Source organism: Agelaius phoeniceus, chromosome 1, assembly GCF_051311805.1.
Source record: "Agelaius phoeniceus isolate bAgePho1 chromosome 1, bAgePho1.hap1, whole genome shotgun sequence".
NCBI classification, from domain to species: domain Eukaryota; kingdom Metazoa; phylum Chordata; class Aves; order Passeriformes; family Icteridae; genus Agelaius; species Agelaius phoeniceus.
In genome coordinates this window covers 155,638,976-155,653,461 of record NC_135265.1, presented here as the reverse complement: position 1 = coordinate 155,653,461, position 14,486 = coordinate 155,638,976, and the positions used below count along the sequence as shown (strand labels likewise).

General features: G+C 59.6%; 1 protein-coding gene and 1 long non-coding RNA gene across 2 annotated transcripts; one reads left to right on the top strand and one right to left on the bottom strand.

Moving 5' to 3' along the window:
- The first annotated feature begins 250 nt into the window (after positions 1-250).
- Positions 251-726, top strand: LOC143695651 (uncharacterized). Its single transcript, XR_013185072.1, has 3 exons — positions 251-311; positions 351-477; positions 676-726. It is a non-coding gene; the product is annotated as an uncharacterized LOC143695651 (long non-coding RNA).
- A 1,158-nt stretch (positions 727-1,884) lies between these two features.
- On the bottom strand, positions 1,885-14,428 carry MAF1 (MAF1 negative regulator of RNA polymerase III). The gene is made up of 8 exons (XM_054648793.2): positions 14,131-14,428; positions 13,072-13,225; positions 9,284-9,412; positions 7,707-7,851; positions 4,721-4,842; positions 3,696-3,815; positions 2,190-2,306; positions 1,885-2,095 (listed from the first exon to the last, which is right to left on the bottom strand). Exons 2-8 carry the CDS (start codon positions 13,152-13,154, stop codon positions 2,074-2,076), a joined length of 738 nt encoding a protein of 245 aa, XP_054504768.1. The 5' UTR covers positions 13,155-13,225; positions 14,131-14,428; the 3' UTR covers positions 1,885-2,073.
- Between the last annotated feature and the right edge of the window lie 58 nt (positions 14,429-14,486).

Below are 14,486 nucleotides of genomic sequence, written 5' to 3'. Positions count from 1 at the left end.
TGGAACTCCCCTGCTCCCAAATCCCACTGGAATTCAACTCCCATGGAGGGTGCAGATGGGACCCCTCATTCCAGATCCCAGATCCCAAGGGAGGTGCAGGTAGGACCCCTCCCCCCATGTTCCAGATCCCAAAGGAGATGGGACCCCCCCTACTCTAGAACTCCACTGGAATTTCACATGGAGGGTGCAGGAGGGACCCCCTGATCCAGATCCCAAGGGAGGTGAATGTGGGATCCCCCTGATCCAGATCCCAGGTCCCAAGGGAGGTGCAGGTTGGATCCCCCTGCTCTGGATCCCAGATCCCAACGGAGGTGCAGGTGGAATCCCCCAGATCCCAGATCCCAAGGGAGGTGAATGTGGGATCCCCCTGATCCATATCCCAGCTCCCAAGGGAGGTGCAGGTTGGATCCCCCTGCTCTGGATCCCAAGGGAGGTGCAGGTGAGACCCCCTGATCCATATCCCAGGTCCCAAGGGAGGTGCAGATGGGATCCGCAATCCAAATCCCAGATCCAGATCCCCCAGATCCCAAGGGAGGTGCAGATGGGATCCGCAATCCAAATCCCAGATCCAGATCCCCCTGTTCCAGACCCAGATCCCAAGGGAGGTGCAGATGGGATCCCCAATCCAAATCCCAGATCCAGATCCCCTGATCCATATCCCAGATCCCAGGGGAGGTGCAGGTGGGATCCCCTGATCCAAATCCCAGATCCAGATCCCCCTGATCCATATCCCAGACCCCAAGGGAGGTGCAGGTGGGATCCCCTGATCCAAATCCCAGATCCAGATCCCCCTGTTCCAGACCCAGACCCCAAGGGAGGTGCAGGTGGGATCCCCTGATCCAAATGCCAGATCCAGATCCCCCTGATCCCAAGGGAGGTGCAGGTGGGATCCCCTGATCCAAATCCCAGATCCAGATCCCCCAGATCCCAAGGGAGGCGCAGCTGGGCCCCGCCAGCCTCAGGCACGGGGCTCACCTGGATCTGCCCCAGGTGAGCTCCCAGCAGGAAAAGCAGAGCTGGAGCGGACGGAGAGCAAAGCCAAACTCTTGAAACACACGGACTCGGGACGGGGGGGCAGGGGGCAGTTCCTGGGGGTGGGAGGTGGGATGTTGCCCCGGGCAGGGCCGGGATGGACGGATGGAGCCCGTCAGGAGCCTGGGCAGGTGGGACGGGGATCAGTGCAGCCGAGGGCAGGAGCCATAAAGTGCAGCGAAGCTTCCGGGGCTCCGGGATTCCTGGGGGGCTCCAGTGTCCGGGGGGGGACATGGGACACCGGGACACCGGGGGGGGACACGGCTCAGGAAGGACCAGCGGCGCCAGGACAGGGCCGGGTCCTTTCCCGGTTCTGTTCCTGGCTCCATTCCCGGTGCCGTTGCTGGTTTGGTTGCCAGTCCTGGTTCCGTTCCTGGATCCCTTCCTGGTGCCAGTTCTGGTTCCGTTCCTGGTTCTGGTTCCGTTCCTGATTCCATTCCTGGTTCCTTTCCTGGTGCCAGTTCTGGTTTCATTCCTGGTTCTGGTTCCGTTCCAGGTTCTGGTTCCGTTCCTGCTTCCTTTCCTGGTGCCAGTTCTGCTCCTGGTTCTGTTCCCAGTGCTGGTTCCGTTCCTCATTCCTTTCCTAGTGCTGGTTCTATTCTTGGTTCCATTCCCAGGCCCAGTTCCATTCCCAGTGCTGGTTCCATTCCCAGGCCCGGTTCCAGTCCTGGTTTTGTTCCCAGGCCCAGTTCCAGTCCTGGTTCTCTTCCCAGTCCCGTTCCCAGGACCGGTTCTGTTCTCAGTGCTGGTTCCATTCCCATTTCCATTCCCAGTCCCGGGCCCATTCCTGGTTCCGTTCCCAGTCCCGGTTCCGTTCCCGGTGCTGGTTTGGTTCCCAGTCCTGGTTCCGTTCCCAGTCTCGGTTCCGTTCCCAGTCCCGGTTCCATTCCCGGTTCCGTTCCCAGTCCTGGTTCCAGTCCCGGTTCCGTTCCCAGTCCCGTTCCTGGTGCTGGTTTGGTTCCCAGTCCGTTTCCAGTCCCATTGCTGGTTCCGTTCCCATTGCCGGTTCCGTTCCTGGTGTCTCGGATCCTGCTGGGAATCTCACATGCACATCACCTGCAGCCTGAAACGAGGACGGGGAGGGTCACCTGCCTCTCCTGTGGCCACGCCCCCCTGCCCCGCCCTGCCCCGCCCCGCCCTGCCCCGCCCGGGCCCACCTGTCCTCCTCGATGCCGCCGCCCTCGGGGTCGCCGCTGTCGCCCTTCTCGGTGTCCCCCTCGCCCAGGTCCATGTCCAGCTCGGTCCCGGTGTCCGGCCGGGTGTAGGCGTAGCCACTGTAGGAGGGAAAGGCCAGAATTCCAGGGAATCCCCTCAGGAATGGCTCCTGGAATTCCAGGGAATCCCCTTGGGGAATGGCTCCTGGAACTCTAGGAAACCTCTTGGGAATGGCCCCCTAGAATTTCGCAGAATCCCCTTGGGAAGGGACCCTGGAATCCTGGGAAACCCCTTGGGAAGGCCCCTGGAATTTCGGGGAATCCCCTCAGGAAGGGCCCCTGGAATTCCAGGGAACTCCCTCGGGAATCCCCCAAAGAATTGTGGGAAATCCCCTTGGGAACCTCCCCCCCCCTCCCTCAGAACTGTGGGAAATCCCCTTGGGAATGGCCCCTGGAATTCTGAGGAATCCCCTTGGGAATGGCTCCTGAAATTCTGAGGAATCCCCTTGGGAATGGTCCCCAGAATTCTGGGGAATCCCCTCAGGAAGGGCCCCTGGAAGCCCCTGGGGAAGAGCCCTTGGAATCCCCTGGGGAATGCCCCCGGAATTTCGGGGAATCCCCATGGGAATGCTCTCTGGAATTCTGGGAATGCCCTGGGCAATGCCTCCCGGACTTTGGGGAATCCCCTCAGGAGTGGTCCCAGAATTTCAGGGAAGCCCCTGGGGAATGACCCTTGGAATTTCGGGGAATCCCCATGGGAATGGCCCCCCGGAATTCCGGGGAATCCCCATGGGAATGCTCCCTGGAATTTTGGGAATCCCCTGGGGAATGCCCCCTGGAATTTCAGGGAATCCCCTGGGGAATGCCCTTTGGAATTTCGGGGAATCCCCTGGGGAATGCCCCTTGGAATTAAGGGAATCCCCATGGGAACGCTCCCTGGAATTCCGGGAATGCCCTGGGGAATGCCCCCTTGGAATTCTGGGAATCCCCATGGGAACGCCCCCCGGAATTCCGGGAATCCCCATGGGAATGCTCTCTGGAATTCCGGGGAATCCCCTGGGGAATGCCCCCTGGAATTTTGGGGAATGCCCCCCTGGAATTTTGGGGAATCCCCCTTGGAATTCTGGGAATCCCCATGGGAATGCTCTCTGGAATTCTGGGAATGCCCTGGGGAATGCCCCCCGGAATTCCGGGAATGCCCCCTGGAATTTCAGGGAATCCCCATGGGAACGCTCTCTGGAATTCCGGGAGTGCCCTGGGGAATGCCCCCCGGAATTCCGGGGAATCCCCTCAGGAGTGCCCCCTGGAATTCAGGGAATCCCCATGGGAATGCCCCCCAGAATTCCGGGAACCCCCTGGGGAATGCCCCCTGGAATTTCGGGGAATCCCCTGGGAAATGCCCCCTGGAATTTCGGGGAATCCCCATGGGAATGCCCCCTGGAATTCTGGGAATCCCCATGGGAACGCTCTCTGGAATTCCGGGAGTGCCCATGGGAATGCGGCCCTGACCTGATGGAGCGGCAGGTGAAGAAGACGATCCTCTTCAGCCTCTTGTTGTAGAAGAAGTAATTGAAGGACCAGAGGCTGCCGTCCTCCCCGAAGGGATCCGAGTCCAGGTCGGGGTTGTAGCTGGGAACGGGAAAAGTTGGGAATGTCACGGGACTGGGGACAGCGGGAACGTCACGGGATTGGGGACAGGAAAAGAGGGAATGTCACGGGATTGGGGAAAGCGGGAATGTCACGGGATTGGGGAATGGAAAAGTGGGAATGTCATGAGATGGGGGACAGGAAAAGTGGGAATGTCACAGGATGGGGGGATGGAAAAGCGGGAATGTCACGGGATGGGGGAAAGTGGGAATGTCACAGGATTGGGAAAAGTGGGAATGTCACGGGATTGGGGACAGGAAAAGTGGGAAATGCTCAGGATTGGGGGATGGAAAAGTGGGAATGTCATGGGATTGGGAAAAGTGGGAATGTCACGGGATTGGGGACAGGAAAAGTGGGAATGTCACAGGATTGGGGGATGGAAAAGTGGGGATGTCACGGGATGTGGGACAGGAAAAGAGGGAATGTCATGGGATTGGGAAAAGTGGGAATGTCACGGGATGGGGGACAGGAAAAGTGGGAAAGCCATGGGACTGGAGACAGGAAAAATGGGAAATGCTCGGGATGGGGGACAGGAAAAGTGGGAAAGGCTCAGGACTGGGGACAGGAAACGTGGGAAAGTCACGGGATTGGGAAAAGTGGGAAAACCACAGGATTGGGGACAGGAAAAGTGGGAAAAGCCTGGATGGGATTGGGGACAGGAAAAGTGGGGAAAGCCTGGATGGGACTGGGGACAGGAAAAGTGGGGAAGTCACGGGATGGGGGACAGGAGAAGTGGGGAAGTCCCAGCATTTGGGACAGGAGAAGTGGAAAAGGCCTGGATGGATGGGAACAGGGCCGGGATCCTTTGGGAATGGCCGGGATCCCTGGGATCAGGCAGGGCCGGGATCCCTGGGATGAGGCAGGGCCAGCCCCAGGTGCCCCCGTACCTGTAGATGTCGCACTCGGCCAGGCAGATCTCCTCATCCACCGCGTCCCACAGCAGCGGCTTCAGCGCCTTGAAATCCTCGCGCACGGCCGAGAAGAGGCTGCAGTTCACGGCATTTATCACCTGGAATGGGGACAGGGGACATGGAATGGGGACAGGGGACACGGGATTGGGGACAGGGGACACGGAACGGGGACAGGGGACATGGAATGGGGACAGGGGACACGGAATGGGGATGAAATCCTCACGCATGGCCGAGAAGAGGCTGCAGTTCACGGCATTTATCACCTGTGACAGGGACAGGGGACACGGGAATGGGGACAGGGGACACGGGAATGGGGACAGGGGACACAGAACAGGGACAGAGGACATGGAATGGGGACAGGGGACACGGGATTGGGGACAGGGGACATGGAATGGGGACAGGGGACATGGAATGGGGACAAGGGACACGGGATTGGGGACAGGGGACACGGAATGGGGACACAGGATTGGGGACAAGGGACACAGAATGGGGATGAAATCCTCACACAAGGCCAAGAAGAGGCTGCAGTTCACAGCATTTATCACCTGGAATGGGGACAGGGGACACAGGATGGGGACAGGGGACACGGAACGGGGACAGGGGACACGGAATGGGGACAGGGGACATGGAATGGGGACACGGGATTGGGGACGGGGACAGGGAATGGGGATGAAATCCTCGCGCACGGCCGAGAAGAGGCTGCAGTTCACGGCATTTATCACCTGTGCCACAGAGAGGGGACAGGGGACATGGGAATGGGGACAAGGGACACGGGATTGGGGACAGGGGACACAGGACTGGGGACAGGGGACACAGAACAGGGACAAGGGACACAGGATTGGGGACAAGGGACACAGAATGGGGATGAAATCCTCGCGCATGGCTGAGAAGAAGCTGCAGTTCACAGCATTCACCACCTGTGCCACAGAGGGGTCAGGGGACATGGAAATAGTGGGGGGACAGGAAGGGGGGACACAGTAATGGGAATGTGGGACACGGGAACGGGGCTGGCCCGGGAACGGGAGTTGGGATGAGGGACACGGGAATGGGAACGGGGCTGGCCCAGGAACAGGGGACACGGGAACGGGGCTGGCCCAGGAATGGGAGACACGGGAACAGGGCTGGCCCAGGAACAGGGGACATGGGAACGGGGCTGGCCCAGGAATGGGAACTGGGATGAGGGACACGGAAATGGGAACAGGGCTGGTCCAGGAACCAGGGACACGGGAATGGGAACAAGGCTGGCCCAGGAACCGGGGACACAGGAACGGGGCTGGCCCAGGAACGGGGGACACAGGAATGGGAACGGGGCTGGCCCAGGAACCAGGGACACGGGAATGGGAATGGGGCTGGCCCAGGACCACGCTGCCCAGGGAGGCTGTGGATTCCTCGCTCCCGGGAGCATCCATGGCCAGGTTGGACAGAGCCTGCAGTGACTGAAGGGGCTCCAGGGAAATGACCATGGGCACAGAGCGACCCCCAGGGACAGGGAATGCTGTTTTCAGGATTGGGGATGGGGGGTATGCAGGATGGGGGGATGTGGAGGATGGGGGGATATGCAGGATGGGGGGATATGGAGGATGGGGGGATATGGAGGATGGGGGGATATGCAGGATGGGGGGTATGCAGGATGGGGGGATATGGAGGATGGGGGGATATGGAGGATGGGGGGTATGCAGGATGGGGGGATATGCAGGATGGGGGGATGTGGAGGATGGGGGGATATGGAGGATGGGGGGATGTGGAGGATGGGGGGATGTGGAGGATGGGGGGATATGCAGGATGGGGGGGTATGCAGGATGGGGGGATATGGAGGATGGGGGGATATGGAGGATGGGGGGTATGCAGGATGGGGGGATGTGGAGGATGGGGGGATATGGAGGATGGGGGGTATGCAGGATGGGGGGATATGCAGGATGGGGGGATATGGAGGATGGGGGGGTATGCAGGATGGGGGGATATGGAGGATGGGGGGGTATGCAGGATGGGGGGATATGGAGGATGGGGGGATGTGGAGGATGGGGGGTATGCAGGATGGGGGGTATGCAGGATGGGGGGATATGGAGGATGGGGGGGTATGCAGGATGGGGGGATATGGAGGATGGGGGGATGTGGAGGATGGGGGGATATGCAGGATGGGGGGATATGGAGGATGGGGGGATATGGAGGATGGGGGGATGTGGAGGATGGGGGGATATGCAGGATGGGGGGATATACAGGATGGGGGGATATGGAGGATGGGGGGATGTGGAGAAGCAATTCCTGGCTCTGGGAGCAGGGAAGGGATGGAAAGGACTCCCGGAGAAGCTGCAGCTGCCCCATCCCTGGCTGTGCCCAAGGCCAGGCCGGAGGAGTTTGGAGTTTGAGGGCTCCTCCTGCTCCCCGGGGTGAGTCCAGGGGATCCCACCCCATTCCATGCTCCATGCTCCGCACCCAGCTCAGGCTGAGCTCACAGGGGAACCCGGGGCTCTCCCAGTCCCTCCCAGTCCATACCCAGCTCAGGCTGGGCTCACAGGGGAACCCGGGGCTCTCCCAGTCCCTCCCAGTCCATACCCAGCTCAGGTTGGGCTCATGAGTGAACCCGTGGCTCTCCCAGTCCCATCCCAGTGCTCCCAGTGCCCCCAGTACCCAGTTGAGGCTGGGCTCACGGCTGAACTCGTGGCTCTCCCAATCCCATCCCAGTCCCATCCCAGCCCCATCCCAGTGCTTCCAGTCCCTCCCAGTGCTCCCAGTCCGTACCCAGTTGAGGCTGGGCTCACGGCTGAATTCGTGGCTCTCCCAGCCCCATCCCAGCCCCATCCCAGTCCATCCCAGTCCCTCCCAGTCCCTCCCAGTCCGTACCCAGTTGAGGCTGGGTCGCGGCTGAACTCGTGGCTCTCCCAGTCCCTCCCAGTGCTCCCAGTCCGTACCCAATCCCATCCCAGTCCATCCCAGTCCCATCCCAGTCCCTCCCAGTCCGTACCCAGTTGAGGCTGGGCTCGCGGCTGAACTCGTGGCTCTTGGCAGCGCTGAAGTCGTAGTCGGGCCGGAAGGCCTCGTTCAGGGTGGCGATCAGGTAGAACAGCGTCTTGCGGCTGCACGTGTCACTGAGCGGGCCCTCCCCCTGCCTGGGGGGACAGGAATGTCACCAGTGTCACCACAGGGACACCAGTGTCACCACAGCATCACCAGTGTCACTGAGCGGGCCCTCCCCTGCCTGGGGGGGACAGGAATGTCACCAATGTCACCACAGGGACACCGGTGTCACCACAGGGACAGCACATCACTGAGCGGGCCCTCCCCCTGTCTGGGAATGTCACCAGTGCCACCACAGGGACACCGGTGTCACCACAGCGTCACCAGTGTCACCACAGCGTCACCACAGTTGTCACCAGTGTCACTGAGTGGCCCCTTCCCCAGCCTGGCAATGTCACCGGTGTCACCACAGGGACACCAGGCGCACCGGGGGACAGCAGCACTCCTGGGGCCAATCCCAAAATTCCAGAGCTGCCCCTGGGGCTGATCCCAAACTCCCAGCGCTGATCCCAGAGATCCTGGGCTGATCCTGGGGCTGATCCCAGAGATCCCAGGCTGATCCTGGGGCTGATCCTGGGGCTGATCCCCCAGGCTAATCCTGGGGCTGGATCCTGGGGCTGATCCCAGAGATCCTGGGCTAATCCTGAGGCTGATCCCAAACTCCCAGTGCTGATCCCAGAGATCCCAGGCTAATCCTGGGGCTGATCCTGGGGCTGATCCCAGAGATCCCAGGCTAATCCTGGGGCCGATCCCAGAGATCCCGGGCTAATCCTGGGGCTGATCCCAGTGACGATCCCACCATCCCAGTGCCCGCCCCACAATCCCAATGCCCACCCCACGATCCCAATGCCCACCCCACAATCCCAATGCCCACCCCATGATCCCAGTGCCCACCCCACGATCCCAGTGCCCACCCCACCATCCCAATGCCCACCCCACAATCCCAATGCCCATCCCATGGTGCTGGTGCCCATCCTGGTTTCCCACTACAGTTCCCACCCCAGTTTCCCAGTACTCATTCCAGTTTCCCAGTGCCCCCAATCCCAGTGTTCCCAGTGCCCAGTTTCCCAGTGTTCCCAGCTCCCCCAGTCCCAGTGTTCCCAGTGTTCCCAATGTTCCCAGTGTTCCCAATGTTCCCAGTGTTCCCAGTGCCCATCCCAGTGCCCATCCCAGTGTTCCCAATCCCCACCTGCCGGGGCTGAGGCCGGAGCTCTGGGGCGGGCTCAGGGCCCCCAGTGTTCCCAGTGCCCCCAGTCCAGCATTCCCAGTGTTCCCAGTGCCCCCAATCCCAGCATTCCCAGCATCCCCAATCCCAGCGTTCCCAGCGTTCCCAGTGCCCCCAATCCCAGCGTTCCCAGCGTTCCCAGCATTCCCAGCATTCCCAGCATTCCCGATTCCCACCTGCCGGGGCTGAGGCCGGAGCTCTGGGGCGGGCTCAGGGCCTCCAGTGTTCCCAGTGCCCCCAATCCCAGCATTCCCAGCGTTCCCAGCATTCCCAGCGTTCCCAGTTTCCCCAGTTCCCACCTGCCGGGGCTGAGGCCGGAGCTCTGGGGCGGGCTCAGGGCCTCCAGCGCGTGGGGCTGCCCCTCCTGGCAGAACTGCTTGAAGAGCTGCTTGTCAATGCCGGCCAGCTTGCACGAGTAGCTCTCGATCCTGCCCGGGGACCCAAAAACACACTCAGAGACCCCAAAAACACACTCAGAGACCCCAAAAACACACTCAGAGACCCCAAAACCCTCCCAGGGATCACAAAAACCCTCCCAGGGGGATCTCTGTTGATCCCGGCCAGCTTGCACGAGTAGCTCTCGATCCTGCCCGGGGACACAAAAACACACTCAGAGACCCAAAAACCCTCCCAGGGATCACAAAAACACACTCAGAGACCCCAAAAACACACTCAGAGACCCCAAAAACACACTCAGAGACCCCAAAACCCTCCCAGGGATCACAAAAACCCTCCCAGAGACCCCAAAAACCCACTCAGAGACCCCAAAAACCCTCCCAGAGACCCCAAAAACCCACTCAGAGACCCCAAAAACCCTCCCAGAGACCCCAAAAACCCTCCCAAAGATCCCAATAATCCTCCCAGAGATGCCAGAAACCCTACCAGGGATCCCAGAAACCCTCTCAGAAATCCCAAAAACCCTCCCAGAAATCCCAAAAACCCACTCAGAGATCCCAAAAACCCTCCCAGAGACCCCAAAAACCCACTCGGAGACCCCAAAAACCCACCCAGGGGATCCCAGAGATCCCAAAAACCCTCCCAGAAATCCCAAAAACCCTCCCAAAGATCCCAAAAACCCTCCCAGGGATCACAGAAACCTTCCCAAAGATCCCAAAAACCCTCTCAGAAATCATCAAAACCCACTCAGAGATCCCAAAAACCCTCCCAGGGATCCCAAAAACCCTCCCAGAGACCCCAAAAACCCACCCAGGGGATTCCAGGGATCCCAAAATCCCAAAAACCCTCCCAGGGATCCCAAAAACCCTGCGAGAAATCCCGAAAACCCTCCCAGGGATGCCAGAAACCCTCCCAGGGATCCCAAAAACCCACCCAGGGGACGCCAGAGATCCCAAAAACCCTCCCAGGGATCCCAAAAACCCTCCCAGAGACCCCAAAAACCCTCCCAGAGGAGCCCAGAAATCCCAGAAACCCTCCATGGGGATCCCACACACCCTCCCAGGGGATCCCAGAGATCCCAAAAACCTTCCCAGGGGATCCCAAAAAAAATCGCAGAGATCCCAGAGATCCCAGAGATCCCAAAACCCCACCCAGGGGATCCCAGGATTCCTCCCAGGGGATCCCAGAGATCCCAAAACCCCACCCAGGGGATCCCAGGATTCCTCCCAGGGGATCCCAGAGATCCCATAATCCCACCCAGGGGATCCCAGAGCCACCCCAGAGCCTTTTCCAGGGATTTTCTGGGAAAGCTGCAGAAGGGTTTGGGATAACGGCTGCAGGGACAGGAAACAGGGAATGGTTCCCCAAGGAATACTGTGATGGGATTTTTGGGATGGAATTCCCGGAGAATCCAGGGCTGCTCCAGCCCTGGAACAGCTGTCCCAGCATTCCCAGGTTCCTGGGTTTCAAAGGAACAGCATTCCCAGATTCTCGAGGACCAAATTCCCAGATTCCCAGGGACAGAATTCCCAGATTCCCGGGTTTCCTGGGGCAGCATTCCCAGATTCCCAGGGACAGCATTCCCAGATTCCTGGGTTTCAAAGGAGCAGAATTCCCAGATTCCCAGGGCAGAATTCCCAGAGCTTTTCCCAGGACAGAATTCCCAGATTCCTGGGTTTCAAAGGAGCAGCGTTCCCAGATTCTCAAGGACTGAATTCCCAGATTCCCGGGTTTCAGGGGGCAGCATTCCCAGATTCCCAGAGCTTTTCCAGGGACAGAATTTCTGGATTCCCAGGGCAGCATTCCCGCTGCGTTCCCGGGTTCTATGGGGACGGAATTCCCAGATTCCCAGGAAAGAATTCCCAGGTTTCATGGGGCAGCATTCCCAGATTCCCAGGGACAGAATTCCCAGATTCCCGGAGCTTTTCCAGGGCAGCATTCCCAGATTCCAGGGCCAGCAATCCCAGATTCCTGGGGACAGCATTTCCAGTTTCTTGGGGCTTTCCAGGGCCAGAATTCCCACATTCCTGGGACAGAATTCCCAGATTCCCAGGGCCAGCATTCCCAGATTCCCAGGGCCAGCATTCCCAGATTCCCGGGCAAGCATTCCCAGATTCCTGGGGCTTTCCAGGGACAGCATTCCCAGATTCCCGGGACAGAATTCTAAGATTCCTGGGACAGAATTCCCAGATTCCTGGGACAGAATTCCCAGATTCCCAGAGCTTTTCCAGGGCCAGTATTCCCAGATTCCTGGGACAGAATTCCCAGATTCCCGGGACAGAATTCCCAGATTCCCAGAGCTTTTCCAGGGCCAGCATTCCCACATTCCTGGGACTGAACTCCCAGATTCCTGGGACAGAATTCCCAGATTCCCAGAGCTTTTCCAGGGCCAGTATTCCCAGATTCCTGGGACAGAATTCCCAGATTCCCGGGACAGAATTCCCAGATTCCTGGGGCAGCATTCCCAGATTCCTGGGGCTTTCCAGGGCCAGCATTCCCAGATTCTCAAGGACAGCATTCCCAGATTCCCAGAGCTTTTCCAGGGCCAGCATTCCCACATTCCTGGGACTGAACTCCCAGATTCCCAGGGACAGCATTCCCAGATTCCCAGGGCCAGCATTCCCAGATTCCCAGGGCAGCATTCCCAGGTTTCAGGGGCCCAGCATTCCCAGATTCCCAGAGCTTTTCCAGGGCCAGCATTCCCAGATTCCCGGGACAGTATTCCCAGATTCCCAGAGCTTTTCCAGGGCAGTATTCCCAGGGCCAGCATTCCCAGATTCCTGGGACAGAATTCCCAGATTCCCGGGCCAGCATTCCCAGGTTTCAGGGGAGCAGCATTCCCAGATTCCTGGGACAGCATTCCCAGATTCCCAGGGCAGAATTCCCAGATTCCCAGGGCCAGCATTCCCGGATTCCCAGGGCAGCATTCCTAGATTCCAGGGACAGCATTCCCAGATTCTCAAGGACAGAATTCCCAGATTCCCAGAGCTTTTCCAGGGCCAGCATTCCCAGATTCTCAAGGACAGAATTCCCAGATTCCAGGGCCAGTATTCCCAGATTCCCGGGACAGAATTCCCAGATTCCTGGGAGAGAATTCCCACATTCCTGGGGCTTTCCAGGGACAGCATTCCCAGGTTCCCAGGACTGAACTCCCAGATTCCCAGGGCAGCATTCCCAGATTCTCAAGGACAGAATTCCCAGATTCCCAGGAGCAGCACTCCCAGATTCCCAGAGCTTTTCCAGGGCCAGCATTCCCAGATTCTCAAGGACAGAATTCCCAGATTCTCGGGACAGAATTCCCAGATTCTCAAGGACAGAATTCCCAGATTCCTGGGACAGAATTCCCAGATTCCCAGAGCTTTTCCAGGGCCAGCATTCCCATATTCCTGGGACTGAACTCCCAGATTCACAGGGCCAGCATTCCCAGGTTTCAGGGGAGCAGCATTCCCAGATTCCCGGGACAGAATTCCCAGATTCCCAGGCTTCAGGGGCCCAGCATTCCCAGGTTTCAGGGGCCCAGCATTCCCAGGTTTCAGGGTAGCAGCATTCCCAGATTCCCAGGGGCCCAGCATTCCCGGATTCCCAGGTTTCAGGGGCCCAGCATTCCCAGATTCTCAGGACAGAATTCCCAGATTCCCAGGGGCCCAGCATTCCCAGCATTCCCGGGTTCCCAGCGCTGCCCATCCCTGACCTGCCGATGATGTGGGCGTCTCCGGTCTCCACGGTCAGCTGGGAGTTGATGGCCTCGAAGCTGGAGTTCTCCAGCAGCTTCATCCTCCCCTCCAGGGGAAATTCCCGGGGAAATTCCCGGTGCTGCAGCCTCCCGAGATTCCCCCGTGCAGCAGCTGAGCCCCAGAGACAGCGGGGAGGGAATGGGGAACGTGAATTTTCTGGGAGTGGGAAACTGGGGAGGGAGAGGGAGGGGAAAACGCAGGAACGGGAAAGGGAAATACAGAAATGGGAATGGGAAAAAGAAAATACAAAAAACGGAAAGGGAAAAAGAGAGAAAACGCAGAAATGAGAGTGGAAATAAGACAGGCGGAAATGCAGAAATGGGAAGGGGAAAAGGAAAACGAGAAAGGGGAAAATTCAGAAGTAGCAAAAGGGGAAATGCAGAAATGGGAAAGGGAAAAAATGGGAGTGGAAATGGGAAAGGGAAAGGGGAAAGAGGGAAAAACTGAAGAAACGGGAAAGGGGAAAAGAAGGAAAATTCAGAAATGGGAATGGGAACGGGAAAGGGAAAAATGAAAAAACAACAGAAAGGGAAAACGAAAGGAGGAGGAAGAGGAAGTGGAGGAGGAGGAAGAGGAGCTTCAAGCGGAGCTGGCAGCGGCACCGCAAAGTGGGAAATGGTGACAGGCGGAGGGGGAGAAGCAGAGGGGGAGGAGGAAGAACAAGGGAAGGGAAAAAAGGAGGAAAAGGAGGAAAAAAAAGCGGGAAAAGGACGCGGAAAATTCTGCCCCAGTCCCGGGCGGCGCCACAGGAAGTGGTGTCCCGGCGTGCACCGCGCGCTGGACTACAACTCCCGGCATGCCCCGCGCGGAACATAGCCGCGATCCATTGGCGGACTACGGCTCCCGCCATGCTCCGCGCGAACGGCCCGGCTAAGCCATTGCTGGACTACTGCTCCCATCCTGCCCCGCGGCTGCGCGCGGTGCAAAGCCGCGCCTGGGCGGCGCCAGGCACGCTGGGAGCTGTAGTCCGCGCGGCTTGTGGGCGCGCAAAGGGGCGGCGGGCCGAGCGGGCTTACCGGTGCGTCCTGCTACCTATCGGTGCCTCTTCGCCGTGGCAGCGCCTTCAGGCTCGGGGCGCGTGTAAAGGGAGGCGTCTCCGGGGAAAGCTCGAGGAGGGCGAGTGTGCCGCGGCCGCCGTCCGCCGTCTGGCGCCGGCCCACCGGGCCTCCGCCCACCTCGACATGTCCCCGAGTGCTCGGGACGGTGCGAGCGGCTGAGCGAGATCCTGGGAGTCCCCCGGAGCGAGCGAGCGAGCGGGCGACCTTCTCCTGCGGCACCGGACGGCAACAGCGGCGGCACCGCCCCGCCTACGCCCGCCCTGCCCGAGAGGCGCCCGCGGCCCGCGATCCCATTGGCGACAATACCCGTCAAT

What these genes read in the sequence shown, in the direction of transcription:
- MAF1 (XM_054648793.2), bottom strand. Translation starts at nt 13,154, where the DNA reads ATGAAGCTGCTGGAGAACTCCAGCTTCGAGGCCATCAACTCCCAGCTG. An exon ending in GCGAGCCCAGCCTCAACTGG is followed by an intron (nt 4,843 to 7,706) that starts GTACGGACTGGG and finishes TCCCCATTCCAG; the next exon opens with GTGATAAATGCCGTGAACTG. An exon ending in TTCACCTGCCGCTCCATCAG is followed by an intron (nt 2,307 to 3,695) that starts GTCAGGGCCGCA and finishes TCCCTCCTACAG; the next exon opens with TGGCTACGCCTACACCCGGC.